A 26729-nucleotide genomic window follows, 5' to 3' on the forward strand; every position below is an offset into this window, starting at 1 on the left:
CCCAGGCCGCCTTGTCTCAGCATCAGCAGACGGCTGGATCCGAACCTGGGGCTGGGAAACCGGTGCTCCAGTACGCGCGCTCTGGACCGGTGATCACTCCGCGGGCAGAAACGCTATAAGCGGAGTCTACTGGACCAAGGAGCTGATGGTAACCGCGAACGTTAACAGGCTGCTCCGGGCGTATGACCGGCAAACCTACCAGCCTCGCTTTGATCTGAGGGTGCGCCAAGATCCCATTGAGCACGTCGCAAGGCGAGGCGATTTGCTTGCCGTTGTGGCGGGAATTGAGAGCGGGAAACATTCGGTTGAGCTGTATGACATTTCGGGACTTGATAAGGAGCAGAGTAGGTTTGTGAACAGGAACGAAGATATGGGTGGGACGTCTCTGATTATGAATCTGACTCTTGGGAACCTTGCGACGCATTGAGAGAGGGATGTGAGAGGTTGTTGTGATCAATATAAATTTTTGAAACGACGAATAAATGAGGAGATTCCTTTGCAATGTGGAAACGAAGCCACTTACCTACCCATTCCTTAACATACCCACTCGTGCCACTTTTTACACAGCCCCCTCACTGTCCAGCCCCTCCTCCTTTACTTCCACACTACAAATAGCCCTTATCTATCACTCTCAACTTTCTCAGTCAAATCCAACGACTCAAACTTATCCAGTCCGGCTTCGGTTCCAAAACCGTGGGTCTGCATCGCGAGGTGAAGATCTACTTCTCGCCAGAGATAACACTGATTCAAAACGCACAAAGGAGCACAGGAGGAAGCAGGAGACTCTGGGGTCCAGTCACCTCCGTCGCCTTTTCTTTAGGATACGGGGCACTCACTTTCCTCTGGTACATCCAGTCAATCTTTTCGGACGCCGCTAGGAGGAAAGAGTCCGGAAAGACGAGGTCATACAAATCCCAGTCAATCTGCCCGCTTCTCTCCGGGCGATGGGACGAGGGGGCATGCAATGGGTCAAAGCTGTCCACTTCGTATTCGCACAACCTAGACATGGGCTGCTGAAACGACTCGTTGCTAAGATCACCGTCAGAGTCGTAAGGCTGATTGCCGGAATGATCCACGTGAGGGAACCGTGGTTCAGACGGAATGAACTCCATTATCCAGTCCCTTTTGAGGACCTCCTTGGTTAGATCATCACCTTCGCCCTCGGTACCACAGTGGTTTCTATCGTTATGAATTCCCTTCCGGTCTTGCCTATCTGCTCCCCCAACAGCCTATGGGCTAGCCTTAGTTGATAGAAGGCTCCGATAACATTGGTTTGGATATACACGAGGCCAGTGACTCGGTATAGGTGCGATTAAAAGTGACAGCGGGATCAGAGTTAATGGGTGCCTTACAAACTGTTCTATTAGGCATATGCGTAACCTTACTTGCTTAGCCTATCCACCCATCCCACCCCCGATACATCACCCTCAGCCTCTCTTTCTCGGCCTCACTACCGAAGATAGTCTCCACCGCACCCTCACAGAGTTTCCTCACATCATCTCTTCCAAGCCTAAAATGCTCCGCCGCAAGCCTATACTCCTCACTCAACGGGCTCTGAAAAACGCCCACATCATCCGTCTGCCCCACCATTAGCAACCACTCTCTGCTCCCTGAAACCACATCACGTCAAGGATAACCAGCAGCAAAACTCACACTCAACGCCACCCCGACCCTAGCACCCCGCCACCACCCAAAATGATGTCCCTCATACCCCCCCTCCCCATGCATCTTCAGCTGCACATTACAGCTCAAACACAACTCCACTCCAACACCCTGTCTCACAATCTCATCTTTAATCTCCCCTTTCACATGAATCACATGCCCAATTCTTCCCGGTCTCCACCGCAACAGTTCCCACAACTCCTCGTCTGTTGCTGAGGCCGCGAGTTCTGCGAAATGCAGAGTAATCCCCAGCCCGGCTTCCTTTGCGCGCTGGAATGTAGGGGCGAACTTGGCAATGCCGCCGACGGAGGGGTCGCCGCAGAGGTCGAGGCCGACGACGCCGAAGGGGCGGTGTTTGAGGGCCAGGTCGACGGTTTCGTGGGCTTCAGCGAGGGAGTTGCGGCGGTCGATGGAGAGGATGAGGGCGGCGTGGAGGGTGTTTGCCGGGTCAGCGTTGTGGGAGCGCAGGATGGAGAGGATGGTGGAGACGTAGAGGTCTTTTGTGATGCTATGGGCGGGGCTGGCGCGTGGAGTAGTGCGGAGCTCGAGGTAGACGACGCCGTCGGCTTGGAAGTCGGAGAGGACTCTTCTGGTGGAGAATCTGGGGCGATTGGTGAGTTGATGGGTTGATGGATGTCGTGATGGTCGTTGCAAAATCTGAATATGGACGGACAAGAAGCAGAAATGAGGCACGAAGGCACGTAGCGACACGCAGAAGCGGAATACCAAAATGCGATACTGATAGCTATGGAATGGAACTAGAACATACTCGATGCTTGGAAGATCACTACATAGCTGGTAGATGTACGACGAGAAAAGCGGAAAGAATCTGAGACGCGACGCTATCGTTAGCAACCTACAAGACCATGCCAAACGTCACTCAAGCTCGAAAAGTTCGTCCGCGACCGATCGTACAACACATTTGACGGTCCTACAGACGCCAGATAAACAGCTGACGTGAAACATGCTGCAGACAGCGGTTGAAACAGGATTCTTTCGCACTGTCCTGAAATGCTCTCACGGGAGATCATACAGCAACCATGACATTGGCCCAGAGAGCTGCGTGCCCTTGCAGACTCCAGGTGGTGTGACGTTGGCATTAGGCTGAGACGCGCCGGAAAGCTTCAATCGAGTGTGTGCCTTGGATCTCAGGCATCTATGCGTCCTGCTCTAAGGTGATATCAAGTATCATTCACCGACCAGGGCCCCCATTAGGGGCGCGAATCGCTGCGCAACCAGCCTCGGACGTTTTCGCGGGGATTCATACAATGAGAGTGGCATACGTCTTGATGTCATGCAAACCGCCTGGCGGTATCGCAACGAGCGGGTCTTGGAGCGCAAGGCGGGGCTCCGCGTCCTTCTTGATGCGCCAGATGTCGTGCAGCGTGCCGCGACTGATGCTGCCGGTGAGGTGGGCGTGAAGCTGCCGAGTCATGGATTAGCAATCCAAGGTCTGGCGGCTCCAACGCGGGCCGCCGTCGTATCGCAGCGAGGGCCAAGGGGCAGAAGCAGTGAAGCAGGTACCTCGATCTTGGGCAGCTTGCTGGTGAAGGCGGCGTCGACGGCCATGGTGATGTGGATGGAATTGAACAGCGCAGCTGAAGGCGGGCCTCGTGTATAGAGGTCGTCGGGAAGGGTTGGCCGTCTGGTCGGGGGCGGAGGAGATGCTGCGGGAGTGCGTCGCCTGCAGCGGTGGCCGGACAGCGGGCGGAGCTTGGCCCGGAGCGGGCAAGCGCGCCTGGGCGTCTCCTTCTCCAATGTGCCTGCCGCGAACCTCACCTCCAGCCATCGCAGCGCACCTCTCCACCGCACAGCCAGCTTCACCGTGTCCGGCCATTGTCCTCGCGCCGCGCCCAGTCGCCCTTCTCTGCGACCGCCGGACCCTCCCAGCGTCTCTAACTTCGAGTCCCAATCCACCGCCGCGAGAGGAGCCCCCCTGATCCGCTCTGCCTTACCCGTCCGCGCGACGACGTCGTCCACGCCGCCCGAAAGTTGCCAATCATGGCCGACATGAGTGCCGAGTCGATCCAGCAGAAGATCCAGATTGCCAGGCGTGATGCGGAGGCTCTCAAGGACCGCATCAAGCGCAAGAAGGATGAGCTGGCCGACACCACCCGTACGTGCTCCCGGCCTGGACTCGGCCATACCTCTGAATATATACTGCCCCCATTGCTAGGAGCGTCCATGCTGACCTGTTCACCATAGTCCGCGATGTCGCACGACAGCGCGTCGATGCGCTGCCCCGCCTCACCATGAAGACGAAGCGCACGCTCAAGGGCCATCTGGCCAAGATCTATGCCATGCACTGGTCGACCGACCGCCGGCATCTCGTCTCCGCCTCGCAGGACGGCAAGCTGATCATCTGGGACGCCTACACCACCAACAAGGTCCACGCCATTCCTCTCCGCTCCTCGTGGGTCATGACCTGCGCCTACTCGCCCAGCGGCAACTACGTAGCTTGTGGAGGACTCGACAACATCTGCTCCATATACAACCTGTCTGCTCGCGAAGGCCCCACTCGCGTTGCCCGCGAACTCTCCGGCCACTCTGGCTACCTCAGTTGCTGTCGTTTCATCAGCGACCGCCGCATCCTCACTTCGTCTGGCGACATGACCTGCGTTCTCTGGGATCTGGAAACCGGCTCCAAGGTGCACGAGTTCGCCGACCATCTTGGTGACGTGATGAGCTTGAGCATCAACCCTCTGGACGCCAATCAGTTCGTGTCCGGTGCCTGCGACGCCTTTGCGAAGCTGTGGGATATCCGCCAGCAAAAGTGCGTGCAGACATTCGCTGCCCACGACTCGGACATCAACGCTATCCAATTTTTCCCCAATGGAAACGCTTTTGGTACTGGATCCGATGACGCGTCTTGCCGCCTGTTTGACATCCGCGCCGACCGCGAGCTCCAGAGCTACACTGTGAGTCCCTCCCTGAACGATGGATCCAGTTTCAAGCTACAAATACTGACAACCTTGGTTTCGCAGATTGGCGAGCCCGTATGTGGCATTACTTCGGTTGCTTTCTCCGTGTCGGGACGACTACTTTTTGCAGGCTACGACGACTTCGAGTGCAAGGTGAGACTGGGAAAACTTCGGACAAGGCGGAGAAGACGCTAACGGTTCCAGGTCTGGGATGTTCTTCGTGGAGAGCGAGTGGGCACGCTTCAAGGTCACGACAACCGTGTCAGCTGTCTTGGCGTGAGCATGGATGCAATGAGCCTGTGCACGGGATCGTGGGACTCAATGGTGCGTTTCGCTGTGCTACTATGATTCGAAAGGACGAGACTTGCTAACAGTGTTGTAGTTGCGTATCTGGGCATGATAAGGCTGCTCTACACTGCAAGATGTACGACGATAATGGTGTGAGCCAGCAGCTTCGGGCTGTAGCTGGTCCAGACACAAATAATCCTCAACCTGTATGCTTACTACCCTCGACCAAGCAACAACAGTACAACCACAACAAAAATTCTCGAATTTATCTGCACCGCAACGTCTATGCGGGCAGTCAATAAGACAAGGGCAAGATGGATATTGGAGGGGTGCGGAGTAATGCCGTTTTCGCGACAGCTTCCGGGGCGCTCCGGATGGGTTGCAAGTTCTCTTGTGCTGTTTTAAACTTCTTTTTTCTTTCGGACATGTTTTGCTATGTTGGGTGGGCTGTTTTGTGGCTGCGTCGTACATGCGTCTTCCCCGTGTATTCCCCGAGTTCTCTAGCACCCGTATTCCCCGTTGGTTGAAAAGCACAGCACCATTTGGTTTTCTTCGGTCGGGTGCTCGGCCGGTTTCGTGTAAGTTTTTTTGAGTGTTGTGTGTATCGAGCAAGCAAGAGGACGGATGGAGGTCGGCACTGGCTTTTCTTGACTCCCCTAGCATGCATTTATGGAACCTTGAACTTGACCCAGCGGGCTTTGCGGCGTGATCTCTGCGCTACTGTACCTTTTCTCACAGTCGAACACCGGATGCCGTCGGACATTTCTGCCTCTGCGTGCTCCCTTTGCGTCCGCCTCCTTGGCTATATTCCTGCTCGACTACCCCGATGAGTTGGATCGCTACTGGCATTGGGCAGGGCCTGGCGGTGTAGTAGTTGACGAGAGCGTCATTTCCACGAACTCGGAAGAGCAATCTCTGCACTTCGTCCCGGTCAGGCAACACGCAAGGAGGTGGCTCGAGCTCGGGGTGCACGCGTGAAGATGGCCCTCGAAGCGGCCGCATTGAGCCCGATGAGTCAAGTTCTCGTCCAAGCCGTGGCATGACTAGGGCGGCAGATGCCACGATGCGTCCCTTTTCTAACAGCGTCCTCGTCATGCTGGCGTGTCCTCTAACTGCATGCTGGCACGCTCTAACTGCAACCTGATGGCCCCTTGGAGGTGGACACGGCGCTTGCGGGGATCACGGGTTGGATTGACGCAGGGGGGCCTTTCTAGAAGCCTTCCGCTTGCGTGTTAAGGGCGATGCTGGCCTTAGCATTGCGCGCCCAGCAGCGTGGGAATTGGCGGAGCGGTGCAGGCGCATGACGATGCTGTTAATGCCTAGGCACATGAGGGAGCCGGACTCCAGCTCCGGCGTGCGAGGCTGTTTCAGGCGGAGCGTGTCCGCAGGAAGCCCCCCGGGCTCTTGGAGCTGGAGCTGGAGTTTGAGTTTTCGAGGATGGCCTCGTGGCGCGGTCTGAGTGCTGCAGGCGGCCGTGTGGGAGAAGATCAGCCTGATGTTTCATGAGGCCGTTGGTCTGCACTGGTGCCGCGTGTTTCACCGTGAGATTCGAAATGCCCGCCGCGCGTGGCAGAGGGGCCCGGGACCTCCTGGCGATCGCAGGCCTGTTCCTGTATTATTCTTGTCACCAATATCTGCGCCCTCACCTCACCTCAGCCCTAGCACTGCACACTAAGCCCACGCCCTCTCAGGCACCAGGGGCACAAGCCAGCGGGGACGCCCCAGCACGCCTCCACCCGATCCACTCGCCGTCGTCACTGCGTGCTTCCTTTTCCTCCCACCCCTCGTCCCTGTGTACTTTCTTCACCCAATCACGCTCCTGAAACCTCCCCCTTCTCCCTGCCGGCCACGGACGTCCTGGCCGCTGCTCGCTCCAACCGCTGCGCATCGCCCCATCCCATCTCATCCCATCCCATCCCAACGGACCCTTCCGGCAGTCGCAGCTCTCCAAGGCCTCCTACAAATACACCACAGCACCCGCCGCCCGCCCACTCTCACCATGCCCTCCCAAGCCGCCCAAGACGAATTCGACGCCCTCTTTGCCGACAAAGACTACCATTCTCTCCCCCACCCTGAAGACCGCGACGCCCGTTCTGACCACGACGACTCCGACAAGGACGCCCTCCCCGAGCACTTCTACGAAAAGGACGACGAGGACGACGAGCCCGAGGCCTCCAATTCAGACATGCGCGCCAACTACTACCTCCCCCAGCGCCGGGGCGAGATGAACACGGGGCCCAAGGGCGTCATTGCAGACGCTCACGCCTTTGAGCAGGCGAAGCGGGCCCGCCGCTTCTCGCTGTTCAGAGGGAAGGATAACGCCCAGATGGGCTACTCGGTGTCGGTGTACACGGACGACAAGGACAAGGGTAGTGAGGACGATGCTGAGGAGGGCTTCATGCAGCGATGGCGGCAGGCACGGCTACGAGAGCTGCAAGGAGCTGGCAGGCGGATTCGCAGCCGGACGAGCAGCCCTGGGAAGCGGGTGTATGGGAGCTTAGTCAATGTGGATGGGGATGGGTTTTTGGATGCCATTGAGAAGTCGGCGTCGGATACTGTGGTTGTGGTGTTCATTTACGATGATATGGTATGTCTCAATCTTCGATCGAAGCATGGCAAAGCTAACAGGTGTGTAGTCTGATATCAGCTCCATGGTCGAGGACTGCGTGAGGAGACTAGCGAAGCAGCACTCGTCAACACGTTTCGTGAAGCTGCACTGCGACGACGCCGAGATGGAGAGGGCCGGTGTGCCCGCCATACTCGCATACAGAGGCGGCGACAAATTCGCTGGCCTTGTCCCCGTCATGGACGAGATCCCCGATGACGCTGAGCTGAGCGCGATGAGTCTAGAGGTGGCGTTGAAGAAGTGGGTTCTTCTTATTCTCATACCACACACGTTTCACATACTGATCATCTGCAGACACCAAATCCTGTTCTAAATCAACAGCAGACCGATACTCCGTCGACCTGCCCCGCAAGCCCGACTCACCCAACCATTGTGGATTCTAATCCTGGCTCACCACTATAACACACTGCCCTGCCTCCTGCTCCTTCGGACCACTTCCGAAACGCCAACGCCTATAACTGCATCCTAATCCGGCGAACTCCGCGATCCTTCTCGCAAACACTATACTTTGCATACCTCATCTCGACTCGAGCCCAACACGAACAAGCCACGCATGAAACCCTGGCAATTGCCCACCAACATTGATACCATGGTAGTCGACACATCTCGGTTACCTCCCAACAAACCCAAAATTTTCCTTTTGTTCAGCCGTGGCGTTTCCACTATAGATGCGGGTTTGGACATCCACTAAGTTATGCTGGTTCTCATACCCTTTTGTATTTCTTCGTCTCCCAGACTTCATTTTGGATGATCTAGTTTATTGGGATTGGATGGCGATACTCGGAACGGGACGAGTTGGCGTATATGGACGGATTGGCGGATTTCTGGATAGCTTATTTTCGTTACCGGTATGAAGGCTCGGCGGCCAGCTGAGTTTATGAGATCTATTCTACCTCTTCTTGACCACGTTATTGACTGTGTTGGTAAAGGGACAGTGGTGTACATCCATCGTATTCGCATCCTACAATCCTTACACTTCTGATCGACATACACCTTGCTGACGCTGTCTGGGGCAGCCTCGCGAGTGTACCGGCCCTCCAAAATGCCGAACGCCTCTCCCATCCAGATTGCTGAAAATACGATGAGGCTCCTCACGCAGCAGTAAACGAGTGCATGCATATCCATGACGAGGCATTGCTCTTATCGACTGCATTGGTAAAGTCACAGCGATGTACATCCATCCATTACCTCCCCCGTCCAACCCGAAACAAATAGTACAAATCCGAAGTATTAAACTAAACCAAAAGACTCCTCCTATCCCTTCCCATCCCATCCCTTGCCCACTTCTCTGCCACGGGTATCTCCTCTATCCTCTTTCCTCAGCCGTTGTCCAGTGCGGCGTAATCTTAAACCCGCTCCACCTTCTCCGCCTCCGCCTCCCCACCAACCCCCTTCTCTCGCAGCAAGCCCGACGCGCGGAGGGCGTCGATCCGCTCAGCTTCCTTGCGCTGGCTGATCCGGTTGCCGTGGTTCCAGGCGAAGCCGTAGGCGACCATGCAGAGGAGCATGAAGGCTGGTGGGGGGTGTTAGTGGATACGCGAGTTAGATTGAGGTGGAGAGAGGGGAGGGAAGGGATTGAGGAGGGAGAGGGAGGGGGTGGGGGGGAAAGAGGCAATGGGAAAGGAAAGGCATGGCAATGGGGACGTGTAAGAGGGGGAACAGGGCGTACCGATAAACCCAAACATCACCCCAATCTCATGGCCTACGCTGGGAGGCGCGATGTATGGTTTTGTTGGTTGTTTGGCGGACATTTTGGATTGTGATTTTGTGATTGAGGATGTTGATAGTAGGTAGAAGAGCTAGAGTCTGCCGTCAGCACATGCCCCGTCTTCCCCCAGCAACGTCCTCAAGCTTCATAGAAAGTGATACTCACGTTATAAGCACTCTGCAATACCCTCTAATCAGCGCGTTGTTGGATTGAGCTCGTGTTTATATCGTGATGGTAGCACTGTCAACAGTACAGTGTTGAGATGCAGCCTAGCTCCCGCAATCTGGGGCACCGGGCTGGTTTTGGAGTTTGGTGCGGGCGGGGGAGCTTCAAAGGAACGCCGATGACGTCGGCCCAGTTTTAGTGCTGCCAGCCGTTGGATGGGAGGAGTTGCGGGAAGCGGAAAGCGATCGGCGAGGCCTTTGGCGAGGTGGAGATGGTGGGGCAGGGGGTTATTGGGGAGTGAGGATGGGGTAGGGTCACGTGGGGGCGGGATGGGATAGGAGAGGTGGATGCCGAGGCGAATGAAAGCAAGATGGGAGATGTTGAAAAATGAAAGGATGTAAAGCTTCGCACTACTATGATGGAGGATGACTTTACTCGTAGTTTCGGGTGGGAATTACCTTTGTATGGGAGAGCTTGAGAAGTAATGAGCAAGCAGTCCTAGCAATGAACGAATCGCTTTTCATTTAGGGCATCGAAAGTTTCTAGGCTCCAAGCAGAGGAAGTCCGCCATGCTTTGGAAAAGTTCATCATTCGTGATCGTAAGTAAGGGGTAACTACAGTACTCCACTAGTCCCAGAATTTGTCCGTGCTGATGTTGTTCGCGACACCTGCAATCAGTCTGCCCCCATGATCAGCAACAACGTCCTGAATATCCATATCAACCCGCTTCTCCACGCCATCCGAATTGATGAATCCCACCATTGCCCGACCGTTGTTGCCAACCTTGATGTTCTTCAGTCTCACGCCGGTTCGCTCATAGTGGACATCAAACGTGGCATCGGCCCACGTCTTCTTATATATTTCAAGAAGCTCTCTGCCTTGTTTGACTTCTTCCAACAGCTCCGCTCGCTCTTGTGCGTCCTCGCTACTATTGTCTCCGGATATGGACAGCCTTTCTAGGGCATTTATATCCTCGTCGGCCTGTCTCACTACCAGGGCACCTTGGCTGTTCACTTCCGTTTCGTGGCCTTGAAGTAGTTTTATGATGGCTTCTGTATCGCGGCTTTGGCGGCAGGTATTTAGGCTTCCCTAAGTCAGTCATCTTTCAATATTTTGCAGGCATTTGTCAGTTGATTTACAAATTTGCGGTGTCTAGTCCCATACTAATAGTAGCCTTGCAAGTTGCGAGTTGCTGGGTGAGCGCCTTGATCTTCCCCAAACGGATATGTCCAACAGTCAATCGGTCCCTCCAGTCCGTTTTGTCGTCAGTAGAATGTCTCATCCAGTGTTTGAGGGATGCTTGGAAGTCCGTGCAAGCTCTTTGACAGCTGCGGACCGCATTTTCGATGTTGATGCCTCCGATTTGCGCTTTGAGAGGAGCTGAAAGGCCTTCGGCGTCGTTGAGCGCGTCATGCAGCGAGTCTAATATCCCTTTGACGGTGCTGGGATCACCTGTAATGTTACTAATTGCTTCGGGTGCGTCCTTGATGTTGTCAATGTCTTGGATGAGGATGTGTATCGCATGAAGAGTAGCAGCGGTAATTCCAACAACCCTTGCTGTGACGCTAAGAGGATCAGCCATCGCAAACCTCCAGGTTGGCTAATGTCGATGTCACGATGCAAACGATGGTCTCGGAAAGGGGCCTACAAAGGTAGCAATATAGTTATCAGGGGGTACTTCTAATGAACCTTCGTGTATCAAGAAGCTGGTGAGAGTCTCTGCGTAGGGGTGAGTCTTCCCTCTAGCAGGTAACGATTTTCAGGCCCCAACGATAATGTGGCTTGCAGGCCAACGCCTGGACGTCACAGCCTTCCGAGGTTCTGAAGGCTTGAGGCCGCCTTTACAACCTCCCTTGCTCCCTCATAGCGCTAGGATCAAATCGAGAGACGCTGTCCTTTGGATACACATCTTAGGACTCTGCTCACACAGACATTGAGCAGCCAGCAACGGATAACCCGAGCAGGAATCTTGAGTCCAATGCTGGGGTGCAGCAGTTCATCCACCATGTCTCAGCGACGCATGGTGGACGAGTTTTCGCCGGTCTCAACGTCCACGGCAACCTGATCACGGCTGGAGATATGCCTTTGAACCCCAGAGCGCGTAAGCCATGCTACATAGATGTAACATTTACTAGTATCTTTGAGGGACGCCATCATATCCTGGTTGAATCCTATTGATCATACCATAATTCACAACAGCCTGGTCAAAGATCGATCATCGAGGACCGGGAACTGGTTTCTTACAGAACTCAAAAACTGGATCCGCTTACCTAGTCGTCTCATGTGGGTATCTGGCCAAGATACGCTCGCCCGATGCCCACGAAGTCAACTTGAATACCTGGATAGCTGACCGGCTCATATAGTTGGCTGCGGAAAGAGCACTCTCTGGTACGTCGCTCAGGTTGGGAGTATACGAGGCGAATAACTTTAACCTATTACAGCTCATTATTAATCGATAACTTCGTTGGCTTGTTGAGCGGTGAGCCCTGAAGTCATGCTCTCGTCTACTTCTATTGTACCTTCCGAGATTCGAGAACTTTCGAGTTGGAGAGCCTTCTTAAATCGTTCATCGTCCAGTTATACCGCCAACATAAAGGACTTTCTAGCGTCATCGAGATATTTGAGAAAAACAAGCCTTATCAGCCGTCAGAAAAACAACTTCAAGATGTTCTTTTTTTCAATTCTTCAAAGGACTGGACCCTTGGCCGATTCAACGAATGCTGACTCGGCCTTGTTTGACTCTATCACAATTGCTCTAGACGGGCTAGACGAAGTGCCTTCAGGTCCACTTCGCGATGCCTTTCTCAACTTCTTTGAAAGCGTTTCGCAGCTTCAGTCTCCGCAACTACGCATCATCATTGTCAGCCGGGAGGAGGTTGACATCAAGGAACGCTTATGCGTTTCTTCTGGGGACTGTACATGGGTCAGGATACCTCTAAAGGATGTTGAGGGCGATATTGGATCCTACGTTGACGAGCAGATCGCGAATGGGCGCAAGCTCAAATTTTTAACACCTGACGTAAAGTCCAAAATAAGGGGTGTTCTGGCAGTCGAATCCAAGGGAATGTAAGTTTTCACCCTCTTAGAGTACTAGGCCAAAAGTCTGGGCACACAGATTCATCACTGCTCGGCTCCAATCTTGCTCACTTGACACCACTGCGAGGGGTGCCCTGACAAGCAGGTAGTCGTTCAGTCAAAAGGCAGCCTAATCTCTACTGCATCGACCTTGACATCGGATGCCGAGTTTTAAATGCTTGCCGAGGCACCCCAAGCAGTGACAAACCGGTGTACACAGACTTATGGCCGGCCTCTGTAGATGCTACATCTAGCCTGCTGAACTTTCAGGTTTCGTCTCGCGGCGCTTCAGATGCAAGAGCTCGCCAGCATGAACAGAGGGCTCACTACCAAGGCCATTGATTCTGTCTTGAAAGATCTGCCTAAAGAGCTGGATGATTACTATGAACGTATAGTACTCCGAATACCCGACACATTACGTGAGGATCTGTTCAGTGCAGCGAAATGCCTCGTCTTTGCAACTCGACCAACGCTTATTGAAGAAATGGTGGAAGCCTGTGCGATTGGGCCGAGTGGGCCAGGGCAGCCACTTCGAGACGACCCTGATCGACGTCTTGCACCTTCAGATATTTGCGAATATTTGTCTGGTCTAGTATCACTAGATCCACTTCACTCGTTCGAGGACAATCCGCCTCCATCTCGATCTCACACTCTCATCCTTTCTCATTTCTCGGTCCGAGAATACCTCTTTCCCACCGTAAACCTCAATCACCCGGCAAGTCTTTGGCGGTTGAAACTCCGAGATCGCGCAGCGATTCATCTGCCAAAGCTGCATCGCATATATTCATCATTGCTGTACCCAGCAAGCGACTGACATCGCGGAGTATCCTCTCAAAGCTTATGCGTGGTTTTCGTGGGCCATTCATTTTACTGCCCTAGAAACGCGTTCAGCGGAGTCAAAGATCCATTTTGGATCACTAAAACTACATAACAGCATTTCATTCCCAATTATCTACGAAGGTCAAGAAACCGAGTCGGAAAACGCGCCCTTTGAACGCTTCGTGCGATCTGTTCTACTAGCTGAGGGGATGAGGCGTTTTATAGAGCACTTCAGGATCCTACTTTCCCGCAATACTTGCCATCACTTGGCGATTGCCCTCGAACAACTCGGTTCTTTATCTTAGATCCGAGTGCAGACCAATCGTCACCATTAAGCGGTAGCCTTTGCTCTGATTCTCTTGATAACCATCCTAAATATGTGGCTCTTAGTTATACCTGGGGTTATCAGGGATCCTCGCACGATATCTTGGTCAATGGCCAGCACGGCAATATAACCAGAACCTTGCACCGAGCTCTTCTTCACCTTCGGCTGCACGATCAACCACAAATGCTCTGGCTGGATGTCATTGGCATTAGAATGCGAGACCTTGAAGAGCGCAGTACTCAAATCAAGATGATGGTGAATATCTATGAGTCCGCGCCGGAAACTATCGTATGTCTCACCGAAGCAGGTGACTGCCACCACGCTATGGATCTGCTTGGGGATGATGATATCCAGAGGAGTTTGGATCCTAGTGCGGTCGGAATATCCTCGGTGGGTACCCCAGTGGAAGCTCTAACGGGTTTCTTCGATCAGCCCAATTGGTCAAGAAGCTGGTCCATCCAGGAGATTGTAGTCTCTAAGAAGCTTATCGTAAAATGGGAGACCACCGAAATTCCATGGAGTTCTATTATAGATTTTACAAAACTACGCAATTATCTCGAAGGCTTGCTATTCCCCCCCCCCCCCCCAAAAATTCGGTTCGCAGAGAGTCCCGAGGATGTGTTTAGTTCTGGCTGGGATGCCATTGCAGCAATCCGATATCTCCGCAGAAAACGGAATGCCAGAAATGAAATTTCGCTGACAGAATTGCTCTTTGTCTCACGCTATCATAAGGCAAGGCTCCCGCAAGGAAGGATCTACTCAATTATGGGCCTAGCTACCGGGAATCAGCAAGGTGATCCGCTTCTTCGAGAAGACTATAGTCTCACCTTCGCTGAGATTTACGTCAACGTGGTAAGATATCTACTTCTACGGTACCGAAATCTTAACCCGCTATCGTTTGCTAGCTCGTATCGTTTGACCGACATTCCCGAAATACCTTCGTGGGTCCCGACCTGGCGGAGCAATATCATAGAGCCGCTGTCCGCTGCTGTTGCACTCTCGGGCCAACCCCCTCTCTACTCCGCGGGCATCAAGTCCCTCTCCCCGAAAGATAGTCAGATAGAGTTCTCCTCAAATTCTGCCGATCTGAAGATCTCGGGTTTCTTGATCCGTCGTATAGAGCAACAGTATACACAGTATGACATCTCAACACGTGAATACAACTGGCAAGAGATCGTGCCAGAGTTATTCCCAGATTCTTCTAGCAACACCCCAGACGCGCAAAACTCTTCGGATGTCGTTGAGGCCAAATGCTTTAGAGCACACTGTGCAGATCAGGTTGTGGGACCTGACGGTCAAGTATACAGATTGGGCGCCTTTGAACCATCGTACGAGCTTCTTAAGCAGTCTCGGTGGTTGCGGGAAGATCGAGGATCCCGAGTACCAGTCCGGGCTATGTTTCTCTCGGAAGGCGGATACATTGGCTTGGGGCCCGCTGCGGCCCACCTAGGAGATGTCATCGCGGTGCTGCTCGGCGCTTCTGTGCCCTTCATTCTACGACCAACGGAAGAAGACAGCGAGTATACGCTCATTGGCGAAGCATAAGAATTCCTCAACCAGGCCAAAATGTTCTAGGCTAACGTACTGCCAGCTACGTCGACGGGATAATGGACGGCGAGATTCTGGAAGAGTGGAGGGAGGGTCGGAGACAGCCCCAGCCAATTGTATTGGTGTAAGAACGTACATGATCAACGCAGGAAGCCTTCGCAAGAAGAAAAGGTCTGAGGAAGGCTTTCTGAAATGTCTCGTATCTACGTTATCATCTCCCGAGAGAAGAACTTAGGACCCCGAACAGTGGCACCCAACCCGCGCATATGGTTAATAGCAACGAATGCTATCCTAGCCCTTGAACAATGAGACCCACTCTACACGCTGCTACTTCGTCTCATGTCCCGGCAACTCCTGCAGAATCTGCGTACCATCCAGCTCAAGTGTCGGCGTCAGCACGCCCGCCTCTCTCTCGTTGATCAACCTACCCAGATTCTCCTCCTGCTCATCAAGCTGCTGTAGTTGCTTCAGTCGATTCTTCTGCTCCTGTACCCTCGCGTGTTCCTGCTTCAACTGCTGCAAATGGCCGTCGTCGGATATTGCGCCCAGTGATGGCGGTCGTGGATCCGACTTGGAAAATGAGGGCTCTCCACTGAGGACAGCGTGACTCGGGACGGGTGAATGAGGGTTAAGCTTGCTAATGATAGGGGTTTGGGGCGAATACGGTGATGCCGGTGTAGATGACGAGCCACGCAGCTCGCTCATCTTTTGGTCGAGAGCATTCGACGTCGCTTTCGTGGTCTGTACAGTTTCTGGAGCAGGGCCGTGGTTGTCATGGTTGCTGTCACTTCCTTTGCTCCGTTTGTGTCTTCGGAAGAGAATAAAGCTACATGCGAGTGCAAGAAAGACGATTGCAGCTGACCCGACGCCAATGCCGGCCTTTGTGCCAGTAGATAGACTGTTTGATGCAGCTGGAGCGGACACGATAGGCAGCACAGATGTGAGCAATGAGGTAGATGGGTCCAACGCAGAATGTTGAGACGTCGTCGAAGAGATAGCTCCAGTGAGCGGCGAGGTCGTGCTAGAGGTGCTAAGCATCGTCGAAGCTGAAGTTGTTCGGTGTATGGAGAGACCGGGAGTCAACGGATTGGTCTCCAGAATCGATAAGTCCGAGGATTTCCATCGAATTTGGATACCATAAACAGAGGAAACGTACGTCATCGCTGTGTTCGAGCTCACGCAAAATGTATCTTCATTGCCGCAATAGTACGAGCTGATACAATTAGTACTCCTGAATAGTGCTTCTTGATGGCCGATCATTCTTACTGACCTTGGGCAACACCGCACTACGGTTTCCCCTGGTGCTTCAGTCGGCCCTTGAATACCATTGCAAAGATTTGAGTACCTCTCGCAGTCGACCGTAAAGGAAAACGGACAGATTGCTGGGGAATAATATCCAATCTGACTTGACATGTACGAATCGCTGTACCCAGAAGGCATACAGTCGAATCCACTACAACCGTAGGGTGGGGTAAAGACGGTTGTAAGCGGACCCACGGGGGCCGTCACATCGTAGGAGGTGGGACACTGCACAGAAGTAGACATCAAGGCCAAAATTCCGTTGGGAAGTAGAGCGAAAGAGGAAGCAATATATGAGATATACCAAAGATATATAGCCCCTTTATGGGGACATGGATTGAGGAAGCGCCAGCGTTTTTAGCAATACATGTGCGGCATCCTCGAGCCAGAAAGCTAATCAGCTCTTACCTTTCCCCTTCATCTTCGAGGTACAACCGCAAAAAGACCATTGATAGGATACTTCAAATGATGTGCTTCTTCTTCATTCTCGCTGGCCCGCCTCTACATGTCAGACGTGCCCGGATTGGCTCTGTGATACCTTGACAGCGTTTACAACTCTGCGAATACCCGATGATTGAAATATAACCTTGGGTATACTACTATAACGTAGTATTGGTAACGACGGTTCGGCGCCGTATTTTGCGTCCCTGATAATGTCCTGAAGCACTTCGAACAGCCGCGATGTAGTTGACAAGCAGTGTTCAGACCTGCTCCGATTCAAGCTCTGTAAGATTTCACATTGCTTCGGGGTGTTGAATAATTGCGTTGAAGTACGTCTAACAGTGGCGAACGAGTGCGCTCAGGCGTAAGGCAAAGAACAGAATGGTTGAACAACAAAATCGAAGAGGAACGAGTACACACGCATACAGGTACAAGGAACGGGCTGTTTTATGCAATTAGCCCATGGAACACGGCAGTATTGTTTTGCGTGACGTCGCATTTGAGAACGTGGCTCTTCTTATCTGCGGTGTCCTCATATGATACCGTGACCACCCTGGACCATCGAAGTGAATTTACGGTGATGCTCGATTTTCCAGGCTCTAGTTCAGGGGAATATGAAACAAGGATTTTGAGGAACCTTAAGGGAGCTCCGATAGGTTGGAGGATGCGAGGAATCGTGGCAACCTAAATTGAAGGCGTGCTTCTTGTCCTTTGCGGGATCTGTGACCTATTAGTGGCACGCCTAAAGACTACCAATTAATGCATCCGGCAACGTCAAGTCTTGGAGACTTTAAAATAGGGGTCTGGGAATAAAACCATGTGATGGTGTTCAGACAAGTAAGTTCCAACGCACCGTTTGTGTGTGCATAATGCATCATGGCGCCCCTAGATTAATTAAGTGAATTTACCCTATGATGTTAAGGTTAACCCTGTAAATTGGGAAGCTAGAGAATCGAAAGATGTAGTGTTATAGGTGTGAACACTGTCCATATTAGATGCCGGGACACTGTCTTTTGCGTAGGCGATGAATCTATTAGAGCGCTCCTGGGCTTTCCAAGGAAACCAGCGTATAATGTCAGAGTCTCCACCCTGTATATTAGAAAGCAGGAAAATCACACAATATGATGTGATTGTTTTTGAGACACTCTAGATTATATGTCGGGGCATTGTTGTTTGCGGGGCCAAATAATGCACAAAAGCGCCCCTGGGTCATTCAAGTAGACGTACCTTATGATGTCAATGATTTAACCATATAAATCGGGAGACTGGAAAATCTCGCGATATATGAGTGTTGATTCACAGACACTCCAATTTGGACGCTGAGGCGCCGTCTTTTGCGTACGTTGACAATGTCTCATGGCGCCCTTGGGCCTTTCAAGTGAATGTACCTCATAATGTCAAAGTCTCCAGCCTCCAATTCGGCCCGCTAGCGATTACAGGGACGCAGCGTCTTGGTTCAGCGACACGTTGAACATGCCATGGGCCCTTCACATGAAATTGGAGTGAGATAGATGAGCATGTGAGGTGGGGGTGAATGACTTGAGGCCAGCCGGAACCTTCCGTCAACTCCGCCGACGTTAAGCAAAGTTCCCTCCACACCAAAACAACCACCATGGCGCAGAACACAGCATTGTTGGAGACCATCTCCGTGTCGCCCCCCTCTTCCGTCGCCACGAACCTCCCGACGATAAAGATTGGCACGCGCCGCTCTGCCCTCGCCCAAATCCAGGCCCGCGCCGTGGAGAAGCAACTGAAAGATGCCTTTCCCGACCGAACATACGCCATACATGCGGTCTTAGCACAAGGGGATAAAGACAAGGTCACTCCACTCCAGCAGCTATCACAAGGTGAGAATGCGAAGAGTTTGTGGACCGGAGAGCTGGAGGCGATGCTGGAGCAAGGCGACCTGGACATGATTGTTCATTGCTTGAAAGGTATGTGCCTCCACTGCGTGTCTAACAAAAGCATGCATGTTGCATATCTCTATGCGTACATATTTCGCTTTGTTGCATCAATTGGTTTCTGGAGACGCTGAAGCTAATTCAAATCGCAGACATGCCTACCCAACTCCCTCCGACCCTCACCCTTGGTTGCATATGCCCTCGAGAAGACCCCCGCGACGTCCTCTGCGTAAGCCCCAAGCTCGCCTCTACCTGCAAAGATCTTGCTTCCCTCCCTGAAGACTCCGTCATCGGTACATCTTCCGTTCGACGTGCAGCGCAACTGCGGCGTCTATACCCGGGTCTCAAGTTCGCCGACCTCCGTGGCAACGTCCCAACACGGCTTGCGAAACTCGATTCCGAAGACTCACAATTCGGGGGCATCATACTTGCAGCAGCCGGACTAATTCGACTAGGGTTACAAGCCAGGATCACGCAGTACTTGAGCAAAGACAGTGGAGGGATGCTACACGCTGTTGGCCAAGGTACGCTGGCGATTGAGGTGCGGTCGAATGATACCGCTATGAAGGAGCTTCTGGCCAAAGTTGGCTCGGAAAGGAACGCGAGGGCGTCTCTGGCCCAACGCGCCTTGCTGAGGGCCTTGGAGGGCGGATGTAGTGTTCCAATTGGTGTGGAAACTGAGTGGAAGAGCCCAAAGAAAGGCGTAGCAACAGGCATAGAGCCTGCGCGAGAGTATGGGCAGGACGGGAAGGCCCTTGAAGAAGAACAAGACGATGATGAGGTCGGTGACGACGAAGAACTGCTTCTTCGAGCTATAGTGGTCAGCGTTGACGGCAAGGACTTCGTGGAGACGGAAATGCTACGAAAGGTGGCATCAGTGGCAGAAGCGGAGACGTTTGGTCAAGACATCGCGAAGATATTGGTCGCGAAGGGTGCCGACAAGATCCTGGAAAAGATCAGCAAGGACAAGCAGTGGGATGCTAAGAAGCGACTAGAGGCAGAGGCGTCCAAATGAGGGCCTTGAGTGTAAGTTACGACGGCACGGTGCGAATCTGTGGGTTTGTCGGATTGATTTGACCACGGCCTAAATACCGTGAAGAACCACAGAACATACTCAAAATATGTCTTCAAGTTCTTGAAGATAGGTGAGTGTTTACTATATCATATGTGCTATCGCCGAATTCGCTCCAGACTTACCCTACCATGATATGGGCATGTTCACACACGTGCGCCACTGTCTGAGGTACTCCAGCACACCACTAAAAATTCTAGCAGGATGTGATGTCCAGCAGACATAGTCTAGACCAATTTTTCAATTCTCATTACTGGCCTGATATTTAGCAATCGATCCACCACGAGCTTCGACAGGCTATCTAATATTGCATTGACAGACATGACATCTCACTCCAATTGTCTGTAATATGCCAAAAAATCTCCGACAGCGGCGGGCACTCGCTATCCCGACCCGTAACCCGCAAATCCAAATCGCGAACTCGAAAACATTCCAGGCTCAATCTTAATAGTACGCCGGGGCACCCCAAACAGCTGTACATAGCCAACCGCCTTCTCCTCCTCATATCCCCAAACCAACGCCCTCTCCTCATTCCCCAAAATCACGGACACAGCCCTCCCAAATCTCCCTCATCCGCATCCTCACTTCCCCCGTTCTCAGTCTCCGTCTCCGTCTTCCCATCTGCCGCCCCCACCAATGCGCTCCCAGCCAATCCCCCCAACCGCCCCAACACACCCTCCAACCTCTGCAGACTCGCAATCCGCTTCCCCCGCCCCCTCCACCTCTCCTCCTCAAAAAGCACCCAAAACCGATCCAACACCAGCAATATCAACCTGATCGTATCGACAAGTGGCCGCACCGCCCTTGTCTCTACGCTCCCTACTCGCGCTGCCGCGTTGGAGATGGCGTCGATGACGCGAGAGAGGTCGTCGCAGTAGAGGATGAAGCGGTTGATTTCGGCGTCGTCGGGGAGGTTGAGGAGGAGGGAGAAGGGGAGGTGGGCGGTGCGTTCTGTAGCGAGGAAGCTGCGGGTTATGGTGAGGAGGGCTGTGAGGGCGTTTCCCAGTGCGGTTAGTTGGGTGTGGGTGAGAGTGCTGAGGACGGTTTTGAGGAAGGTGATTGGGGTGGGGAGGGGGTGGAGGGTTGCTGGTTGCACCATTCGTATGCAGGACTCTGGGAAGATGGGGTTTTTGGGGGTGAGCTGGGAGGGAGAGAGTATGGCGGGAGAAGGTCTCGGGTCTGACGGGAATAGAGATTTCTGGGGCCTTATTAGTATGGGTTCTGCTGTCGATATGGAGGGCGTGATACGTACTGGAAAATGCTAGGAGACGGGCGCACGAGGAGATAGGCCAACCAGCACAGTTACTTCACCGTCTCAATCGTGACGTCTGAGGATGGCTTTCAAATATAGCTCTACTGAGATACACTTGCTAGATTTAACGGGATATGAGAAGTGGGATATTCTTTGACATGCTTGCGAAAGGTTCACGAAGATTTTTAGCTAACCAGGAAGACAACAAAGAAATCGACCCGACTTCGACAAACCACGTCTATTCTTTCATCAGACTCCGAGACGACACAGTCTTTACGAGGATAGGGACTTTATTACAATGGAGAGTGCGATCGGCTCTTCTTCATACCGAAGGTGAAGTCTCTGTAAGGGCTGGGAAGACGAATGTCAGAAGCGTAAGCACAGTCTACTAATTGTCCAGCGTATTCCTCCGACTCTGAGCAGCCGCGCGTGGATCCCGCCGCCCCATAGTGACTTCTAGCGCTTGCACCAACGCCTTCTCATCGTACCTCTGAAAGCTCTCGCCCTCCACTCGCCTACCGTACACCCTGATGGACTCGATTCCCAGCGCCGCCAGCTCTTCCTTATACACAGCCGGCGTGCCTGGTCCTTGAAGGTGGATCACGTGCGTCACGTAGGATCTGTAGTCGTACTGAGGTATCGGACCCACAATGCCGCGGCTCTCATACCCAGCTCTGGAAATCGCGGCGATGAAGTCGGTGGCGCTGTAAGGTTCAGTGGAGGGCCCTGTCTCGCGATCGAGGGTGCTGTTCAGAATGAGGATCTTGTGGCGAATGACTGGAGAAGCAATGAGTTCGCCGACGCCTTTCAAAACAATTGAGGGAATGATTGAAGTCCAGAGTGAGCCAATGCTGTAGATGATGCACTGGCATTCCCGAAGCGCATCCAGTACTTTGGAGTTTGCCGCCAATCGGATCTCCTGGCCATAGGGGTTGATGTACCAAAGGCGCTCAATGCGGGCAGGGAGATCGTCTTCATCGGATTTGGAGAACGTGATGTACTGTTTACGTAGAGTCGGAAGGGACCCGGGCAGGTTAGCATCTTCAATGCGATCGTGTTCCTCGGTTTCCTCGTGCTCGCTGGGTGGGGTACCTTGGTTTTGCAGGGCAGTCGGCGCCGAAGGATGGGAGATAGAATTTTGACCTGTGATTTTGGTGCCATTGGCCAAACCTACGGTAATATGGTGGGTGAAGTTGGTATTTATAGCTGGAAGGACGGACACGGATGAGGGAACGGAGCAGATGCTACTGAGAAGGTAGATGGCACTTTCGAAGCTTCCAGTGAAGAGGCGTGCCCTATATTGAATATATTAGCAAGTACGTAGTATTGAATGCGCGATAAGAAATGCAAAAGGCACCTAGAACAACAGCGTGAAGTCAAGTATAGAAGACACTTACCCAGTCAGGAAGAGATTGCCAATGCTGGCAGAAGAGAAATCAAAGGTAGAAGAGGGACGAAGTCGTTTGACAATTTCGAGGTTGATAGTATTGAGAAACGAGCGGATGAGCTCTTTCTTCGCAGAAGAGATATTTGCCCATAATGGATGGTCTGCCTCGACGATCTTCAACCACTCCTGTTTGGCTTCGATCCTGTCTTTTGGCAGTCGATGATTGAAGAAAGCTTTAATAGCAGCCTTTTCGCTGTCGTCATGATCGGGATCGTCAGGAATCATTCGCACAAGACGGCCTGAATCGAGATGGTGGTGAGTGAAAAGATGTATCGGAAAACAACCTATGAAGTGTGGGTGAGCAACTCACTTCTAACATCGCCAATGCCTTTTCATCTTGGTTAGAATATATGTTTGTATATGTTTGCCCGCTCTTGGACGAACCTGGACCGCCAAATACGCGTATCAACTCTGATGAACTTCCACCATTGTCAGAGATTGGAATGACATAGCTCAACGTGCATTTCTTGTTCCCTTGAACTGTCTTGAATACGTCGACTAGATTGTTGGCAGCGCTCCCGCCGGAGAATACGACGATGCCTTTGACTCTGCTGCCATTCGGATTCATTGTGCTTTGGGGGGTCAAGGAAGGATTGAGTAGCATGACGAATTATAGAAGGGACGCTTGGCTGAGAGCGCCTCAGAGGGCCCCTATTATTTGATCATGTTTGAGGACACGGTAGCATCTTGCGATGAGGTGATGGTCGATATAGTTAATAATGCCAATGTGGTCGTGTGTGGGGAGTCAGAGGGAGGCAGTGAGAGCTAGCTTCAGGTTAGCCCGCTTCGGGAGGAGCATCCGGCAGCTTGAAGTGACGACGCTTCCAAGATTTATACGACCGTTTCGTCTACAGAGCTGAATCTAGATGATATTTTCAATCCGGGGACTCTTTCAGTCTGCTCGACGAAAGTTGGTGCAATGTCTATAACAGTTTAGAAATAGTGCACGTGTGAACGAGAGCTCTCGTCGGTTTGAGAAGGGATAGCCGGGAGAGCTCTCCGAGTTCATCACGAGTTCACAAGCTCTACAAATGGCAATCTCATGGTTGAGGAGTTTATACATTTTGAGTCCCCGGCCCAGAAGGAGTCGTAAGAAGTACTTCATCTCCGCCCCTCCTCTACATCCGCGCATATCAAGCTTGCGAATGGAAGCAGATTTTGCAGTCAAGCCCCATGTAGAGCGTCTTCCATCGAGATCTGTTTGATTCCCTTAAAGATTGCCATGCCTTGGCTCCACGTTCGTCTGATCTATGCCGCTGCATCCTCAAGCCCTTCCTGTTCTTTGCTCCGCCTCCGCTTCTCGAGCAGCCTGTCCCGTCGGTCCGCCAGCACTTTGAATTGTCGCCCCTCCACGCCGGTCAACCAGTAGCCGAAGCTTCCTCCGACGGTGGCATAGATGGGGTAAACCCAGAGCGATTCCTTGTTGAACATAGGCCGCATCTCAATCCCGAGCTGCCATAGACGTACAGCGACGCCTGCGTAGTGAATCCATCAGTTCGAGGCCGTAGTGTGCAGTGTCTACGATGGGGTGATGCTTACCGAAGCCGCTCCAGAAGAGGATTTTGTGAACCATTGTGACGCGAGACTTCGAGATTTCGAGATTCGGTGGGTGTGGATGTGGCCGGAAGCTGCAATTGAGGCACTCCCGGGTATTTCTGAGGGCGGCTAAAGTGGGTTGAGTGGGTTCACGTCGCGTCGTCCTGGCGGTGAGGAGCGGAGGCTCGCAGCTATGCCGTCCTTGAATATTTGCCAAGCCGCGCTAAGAGACGCCCTTGCTTCTCCTCGGTTTCCCTCCGCGAATGTTACAGCTCACTTTCTCCATCGACCTCCACTTCTCATTGCGCGACCGCCACTCTTTTCACCATGGCTGCCGCGCATCGCAAGCGGTCGCTCGACGACGACGTAGTCATGCAGGATGGCCTACCTCTGCGCAAGAAGCTCCGGCTCTCAGACTTGCCCATTGAAGCCAACAAGCGGTCCGTCATCGACACGCTGTTGCACACATTCAAGAAGAAGGGCGAGTTCGACGCACTTCGCAAGCTGATATACGCTCAGTTCGACTCGGGGGTATGTCTACACCGTTCTTGCAACTACGCGATCTATCTGACAAACTATCTTACAGGAGGCCAAAGCCAATCTCCTCTCTTCCCTCGAGCAACTAGTCGACCGCGAAACCGATCGCAACCCCTCATTACTATCGAAAGAACGCCGGATTGCCGCCCCCTTGGTGGAAGGCGCCGCCGAACGAAGCGACATCTACAAAGATGTTTTCGCCAGCATTGACAACCTGATGGATCAACTGATCGCGTCGCAAGGTATCCAAAAGATGCGCGAGGTTAGGGTCAAAGAGGTTGGTGCCGAGCAAGCGGCAGCAGAGGAGCGCGTCGGCAGCAAGACAGATGATGATTATGCTAGAGATGCTGAGCTACGGCGGGAAGCAAGGGCGGAAATTAGGGAGAGAGAGCTCGAGGAGAAGAGAAAACTTGACCGAGAGAGAAAGGAGTTGGAAGCTGAGAAGGCAAGGCGGCGGGAAGAGGAGAGAGAAGCTCGCGAGAAAGAGCGCCGCGATCGAGAGAAGGAGAGGGAGAAAGAACGCGAAAAGGAACGAGAGCGTGAGCGGGAACGACGGGAGAGGGAAGAGCTCGAGCGAGAGGAGCGAGAAGAGCGACGACGAAAGGAGGCGCGGCGTGAACGTGAGGAACGCGAGCGGAGAGAGTACGAATATCAGAAAGAAAGGAGAGATCGAAAAGAGCGCGAGCGACGACGAAGAGAGCCTTCGTTTGATCGAGACAGAGACTATCGGAAACCCACGGTCGATGAAGATGAACCACTGAAACCAGAAGACATCAATGTGGACGATGATATTGCACTTCAAGCTCTTTTGAAGGAGGGAGAGGAGGTCAAGAGGGCGCGTGAGCGACCAGCTTTGGAGAGGTCTGAATCTTTGGAACCGCCCATTCGAAGACCTATGGCTCCAAAGTCAATTGTCCCGCGCGATCCAGTTGCCGCCCGACTTGCCAAATTGGACACCAAACCTCTCAGCAGGTCTTCTCCTACCAAGCTTGAGATAAAAATGGCTACGCCTACTACACCAGTTGCGAAGATTGAGGAGGGTGTCGCTGAGGCTGATGCTATGGACGTCGATAAGCTGGAGAAGGACATCAAGGACGAGAAGGATGAAAAGGATGATGTTGATCGTGGAAGGTCACGTTCACGCAGTGCTGACAGGAGATCAAGTCGCCGGAGGCGGTCATCGCCTTCACGAGAACGAGAACGCTCGAGTCGGTATGACTATGATCGACGAGCCAGCCGGTATGAAGACAAGTACCGGTCTCGCGATGATGACTACAAGAGATCCTCGCGCTACTACGATGAAGACGATCGCCAGGCCCTGAAAGACAAACAACGCATTGAACGTGAGCGCGATGCCCGTGAATACAAGCGATCGCATCGTGACGAGTCGCGACACAGCCGCAGCGAATCCAAAGCAAGCGCCACCTACAAGAGCTCTCGATACCGCTCTCCGAGTCCGTCCCGGACCCGCGATCGATCGAAGACCCCGCCTAGGCGCGGCTATAGAGAAAATTCTCCTCGGTCCCGCCGCCATCGCTCCCGATCACGAAGTCCTAAAGACATTGATAGATACGTCCCAAGCACCTCTGCACGAGCCAAAACATCATATGCCAGGGACGACTATCGTGATCGGGACCGTGATCGAGATTATCGCTCTAGGGGATCTTATGGCAGAGACGCCCGCGACCGAGACGATGATGAGGAAAGACGCCGGCACACGGACATTGATCGCTATATGCCGGGAAGGAGTCGCGCAGCGCCTGATGAGAGGGATAGAGATCGTGACCGAGATCGAAGTCGAGATCGAGACCGACGGAGGCGCGAACGCAGCCGTACGAGAAGTAGGAGTAGAGGCTCCAGACGTTAAGTCTTGGATTTCAAATACACAAGTGGCAATTCTTAAGGACCATCAGCAATGTCAGCAATGGAGTTAATCGTCTCGCTCGAGGGCAAGTGTAATTCTAGGGCACTTTTGCCGCTTGGTCATTGGTAATTTGCTCAACTTTGTATATTACGATAGTTGGCTTTGAGTAACAATGCGATACCCCTTTCTGTTTGCCTCCCATGCTCTTAACTGCCCAGACATGACGACAACTACGAGTATGAC

General features: G+C 52.9%; 12 protein-coding genes across 12 annotated transcripts; 5 read left to right on the forward strand and 7 right to left on the reverse strand.

Moving 5' to 3' along the window:
- Positions 1-1179: 1179 nt before the first annotated feature.
- BDZ99DRAFT_423014 (Metallo-dependent hydrolase) lies at positions 1180-3300 on the reverse strand. The gene is made up of 5 exons (XM_033717010.1): positions 3187-3300; positions 2946-3085; positions 2432-2491; positions 1654-2263; positions 1180-1578 (listed from the first exon to the last, which is right to left on the reverse strand). The coding sequence occupies exons 1-5, from the start codon at positions 3229-3231 to the stop codon at positions 1390-1392; spliced, it is 1044 nt and encodes a 347-aa protein (XP_033573493.1). The 5' UTR covers positions 3232-3300; the 3' UTR covers positions 1180-1389.
- Positions 3301-3453: 153 nt separating this feature from the next.
- Positions 3454-5084, forward strand: BDZ99DRAFT_97010 (guanine nucleotide-binding protein-like protein subunit beta 1). The gene is made up of 5 exons (XM_033729078.1): positions 3454-3778; positions 3868-4580; positions 4647-4736; positions 4788-4907; positions 4966-5084. The coding sequence occupies exons 1-5, from the start codon at positions 3664-3666 to the stop codon at positions 4981-4983; spliced, it is 1056 nt and encodes a 351-aa protein (XP_033573494.1). The 5' UTR covers positions 3454-3663; the 3' UTR covers positions 4984-5084.
- Positions 5085-6870: 1786 nt separating this feature from the next.
- On the forward strand, positions 6871-7810 carry BDZ99DRAFT_479767 (thioredoxin-like protein; the record flags this gene model as incomplete). Its single annotated transcript, XM_033722279.1, has 3 exons — positions 6871-7458; positions 7508-7737; positions 7792-7810. 3 exons carry the CDS (start codon positions 6871-6873, stop codon positions 7808-7810), a joined length of 837 nt encoding a protein of 278 aa, XP_033573495.1.
- Positions 7811-8634: 824 nt separating this feature from the next.
- Positions 8635-9444, reverse strand: BDZ99DRAFT_466102 (uncharacterized protein). Its single transcript, XM_033720692.1, has 3 exons — positions 9371-9444; positions 9167-9296; positions 8635-9010 (listed from the first exon to the last, which is right to left on the reverse strand). Exons 2-3 carry the CDS (start codon positions 9246-9248, stop codon positions 8844-8846), a joined length of 249 nt encoding a protein of 82 aa, XP_033573496.1. The 5' UTR covers positions 9249-9296; positions 9371-9444; the 3' UTR covers positions 8635-8843.
- Positions 9445-9973: 529 nt separating this feature from the next.
- On the reverse strand, positions 9974-11132 carry BDZ99DRAFT_449343 (uncharacterized protein). The gene is made up of 2 exons (XM_033718111.1): positions 10510-11132; positions 9974-10454 (listed from the first exon to the last, which is right to left on the reverse strand). Exons 1-2 carry the CDS (start codon positions 10950-10952, stop codon positions 9998-10000), a joined length of 900 nt encoding a protein of 299 aa, XP_033573497.1. The 5' UTR covers positions 10953-11132; the 3' UTR covers positions 9974-9997.
- A 2640-nt stretch (positions 11133-13772) lies between these two features.
- BDZ99DRAFT_574032 (uncharacterized protein) lies at positions 13773-15134 on the forward strand (the record flags this gene model as incomplete). Its single annotated transcript, XM_033728341.1, has 1 exon — positions 13773-15134. One exon carries the CDS (start codon positions 13773-13775, stop codon positions 15132-15134), a length of 1362 nt encoding a protein of 453 aa, XP_033573498.1.
- On the reverse strand, positions 15118-16682 carry BDZ99DRAFT_501347 (uncharacterized protein; the record flags this gene model as incomplete). Its single annotated transcript, XM_033723804.1, has 2 exons — positions 15118-16350; positions 16408-16682. The coding sequence occupies 2 exons, from the start codon at positions 16680-16682 to the stop codon at positions 15465-15467; spliced, it is 1161 nt and encodes a 386-aa protein (XP_033573499.1). The 3' UTR covers positions 15118-15464.
- A 1807-nt stretch (positions 16683-18489) lies between these two features.
- BDZ99DRAFT_394629 (uncharacterized protein) lies at positions 18490-19793 on the forward strand (the record flags this gene model as incomplete). The annotated part of the gene is made up of 2 exons (XM_033715908.1): positions 18490-18811; positions 18931-19793. The coding sequence occupies 2 exons, from the start codon at positions 18490-18492 to the stop codon at positions 19791-19793; spliced, it is 1185 nt and encodes a 394-aa protein (XP_033573500.1).
- Positions 19794-20092: 299 nt separating this feature from the next.
- Positions 20093-21220, reverse strand: BDZ99DRAFT_97066 (uncharacterized protein). Its single transcript, XM_033729079.1, has one exon. The coding sequence runs from the start codon at positions 20947-20949 to the stop codon at positions 20392-20394; it is 558 nt and encodes a 185-aa protein (XP_033573501.1). The 5' UTR covers positions 20950-21220; the 3' UTR covers positions 20093-20391.
- Positions 21221-21490: 270 nt separating this feature from the next.
- Positions 21491-23153, reverse strand: BDZ99DRAFT_394760 (UPF0052-domain-containing protein; the record flags this gene model as incomplete). Its single annotated transcript, XM_033715918.1, has 4 exons — positions 21491-22397; positions 22500-22788; positions 22860-22877; positions 22934-23153. 4 exons carry the CDS (start codon positions 23151-23153, stop codon positions 21491-21493), a joined length of 1434 nt encoding a protein of 477 aa, XP_033573502.1.
- Positions 23154-23429: 276 nt separating this feature from the next.
- On the reverse strand, positions 23430-24209 carry BDZ99DRAFT_466111 (putative NADH-ubiquinone oxidoreductase 14 kDa subunit). The gene is made up of 2 exons (XM_033720693.1): positions 24089-24209; positions 23430-24024 (listed from the first exon to the last, which is right to left on the reverse strand). Exons 1-2 carry the CDS (start codon positions 24120-24122, stop codon positions 23798-23800), a joined length of 261 nt encoding a protein of 86 aa, XP_033573503.1. The 5' UTR covers positions 24123-24209; the 3' UTR covers positions 23430-23797.
- A 197-nt stretch (positions 24210-24406) lies between these two features.
- On the forward strand, positions 24407-26686 carry BDZ99DRAFT_501350 (uncharacterized protein). The gene is made up of 2 exons (XM_033723805.1): positions 24407-24616; positions 24672-26686. The coding sequence occupies exons 1-2, from the start codon at positions 24413-24415 to the stop codon at positions 26487-26489; spliced, it is 2022 nt and encodes a 673-aa protein (XP_033573504.1). The 5' UTR covers positions 24407-24412; the 3' UTR covers positions 26490-26686.
- Positions 26687-26729: the final 43 nt, after the last annotated feature.

The sequence above is a fragment of the Mytilinidion resinicola genome (assembly GCF_010093595.1).
Source record: "Mytilinidion resinicola strain CBS 304.34 unplaced genomic scaffold BDZ99scaffold_16, whole genome shotgun sequence".
Lineage (NCBI taxonomy): Eukaryota > Fungi > Ascomycota > Dothideomycetes > Mytilinidiales > Mytilinidiaceae > Mytilinidion > Mytilinidion resinicola.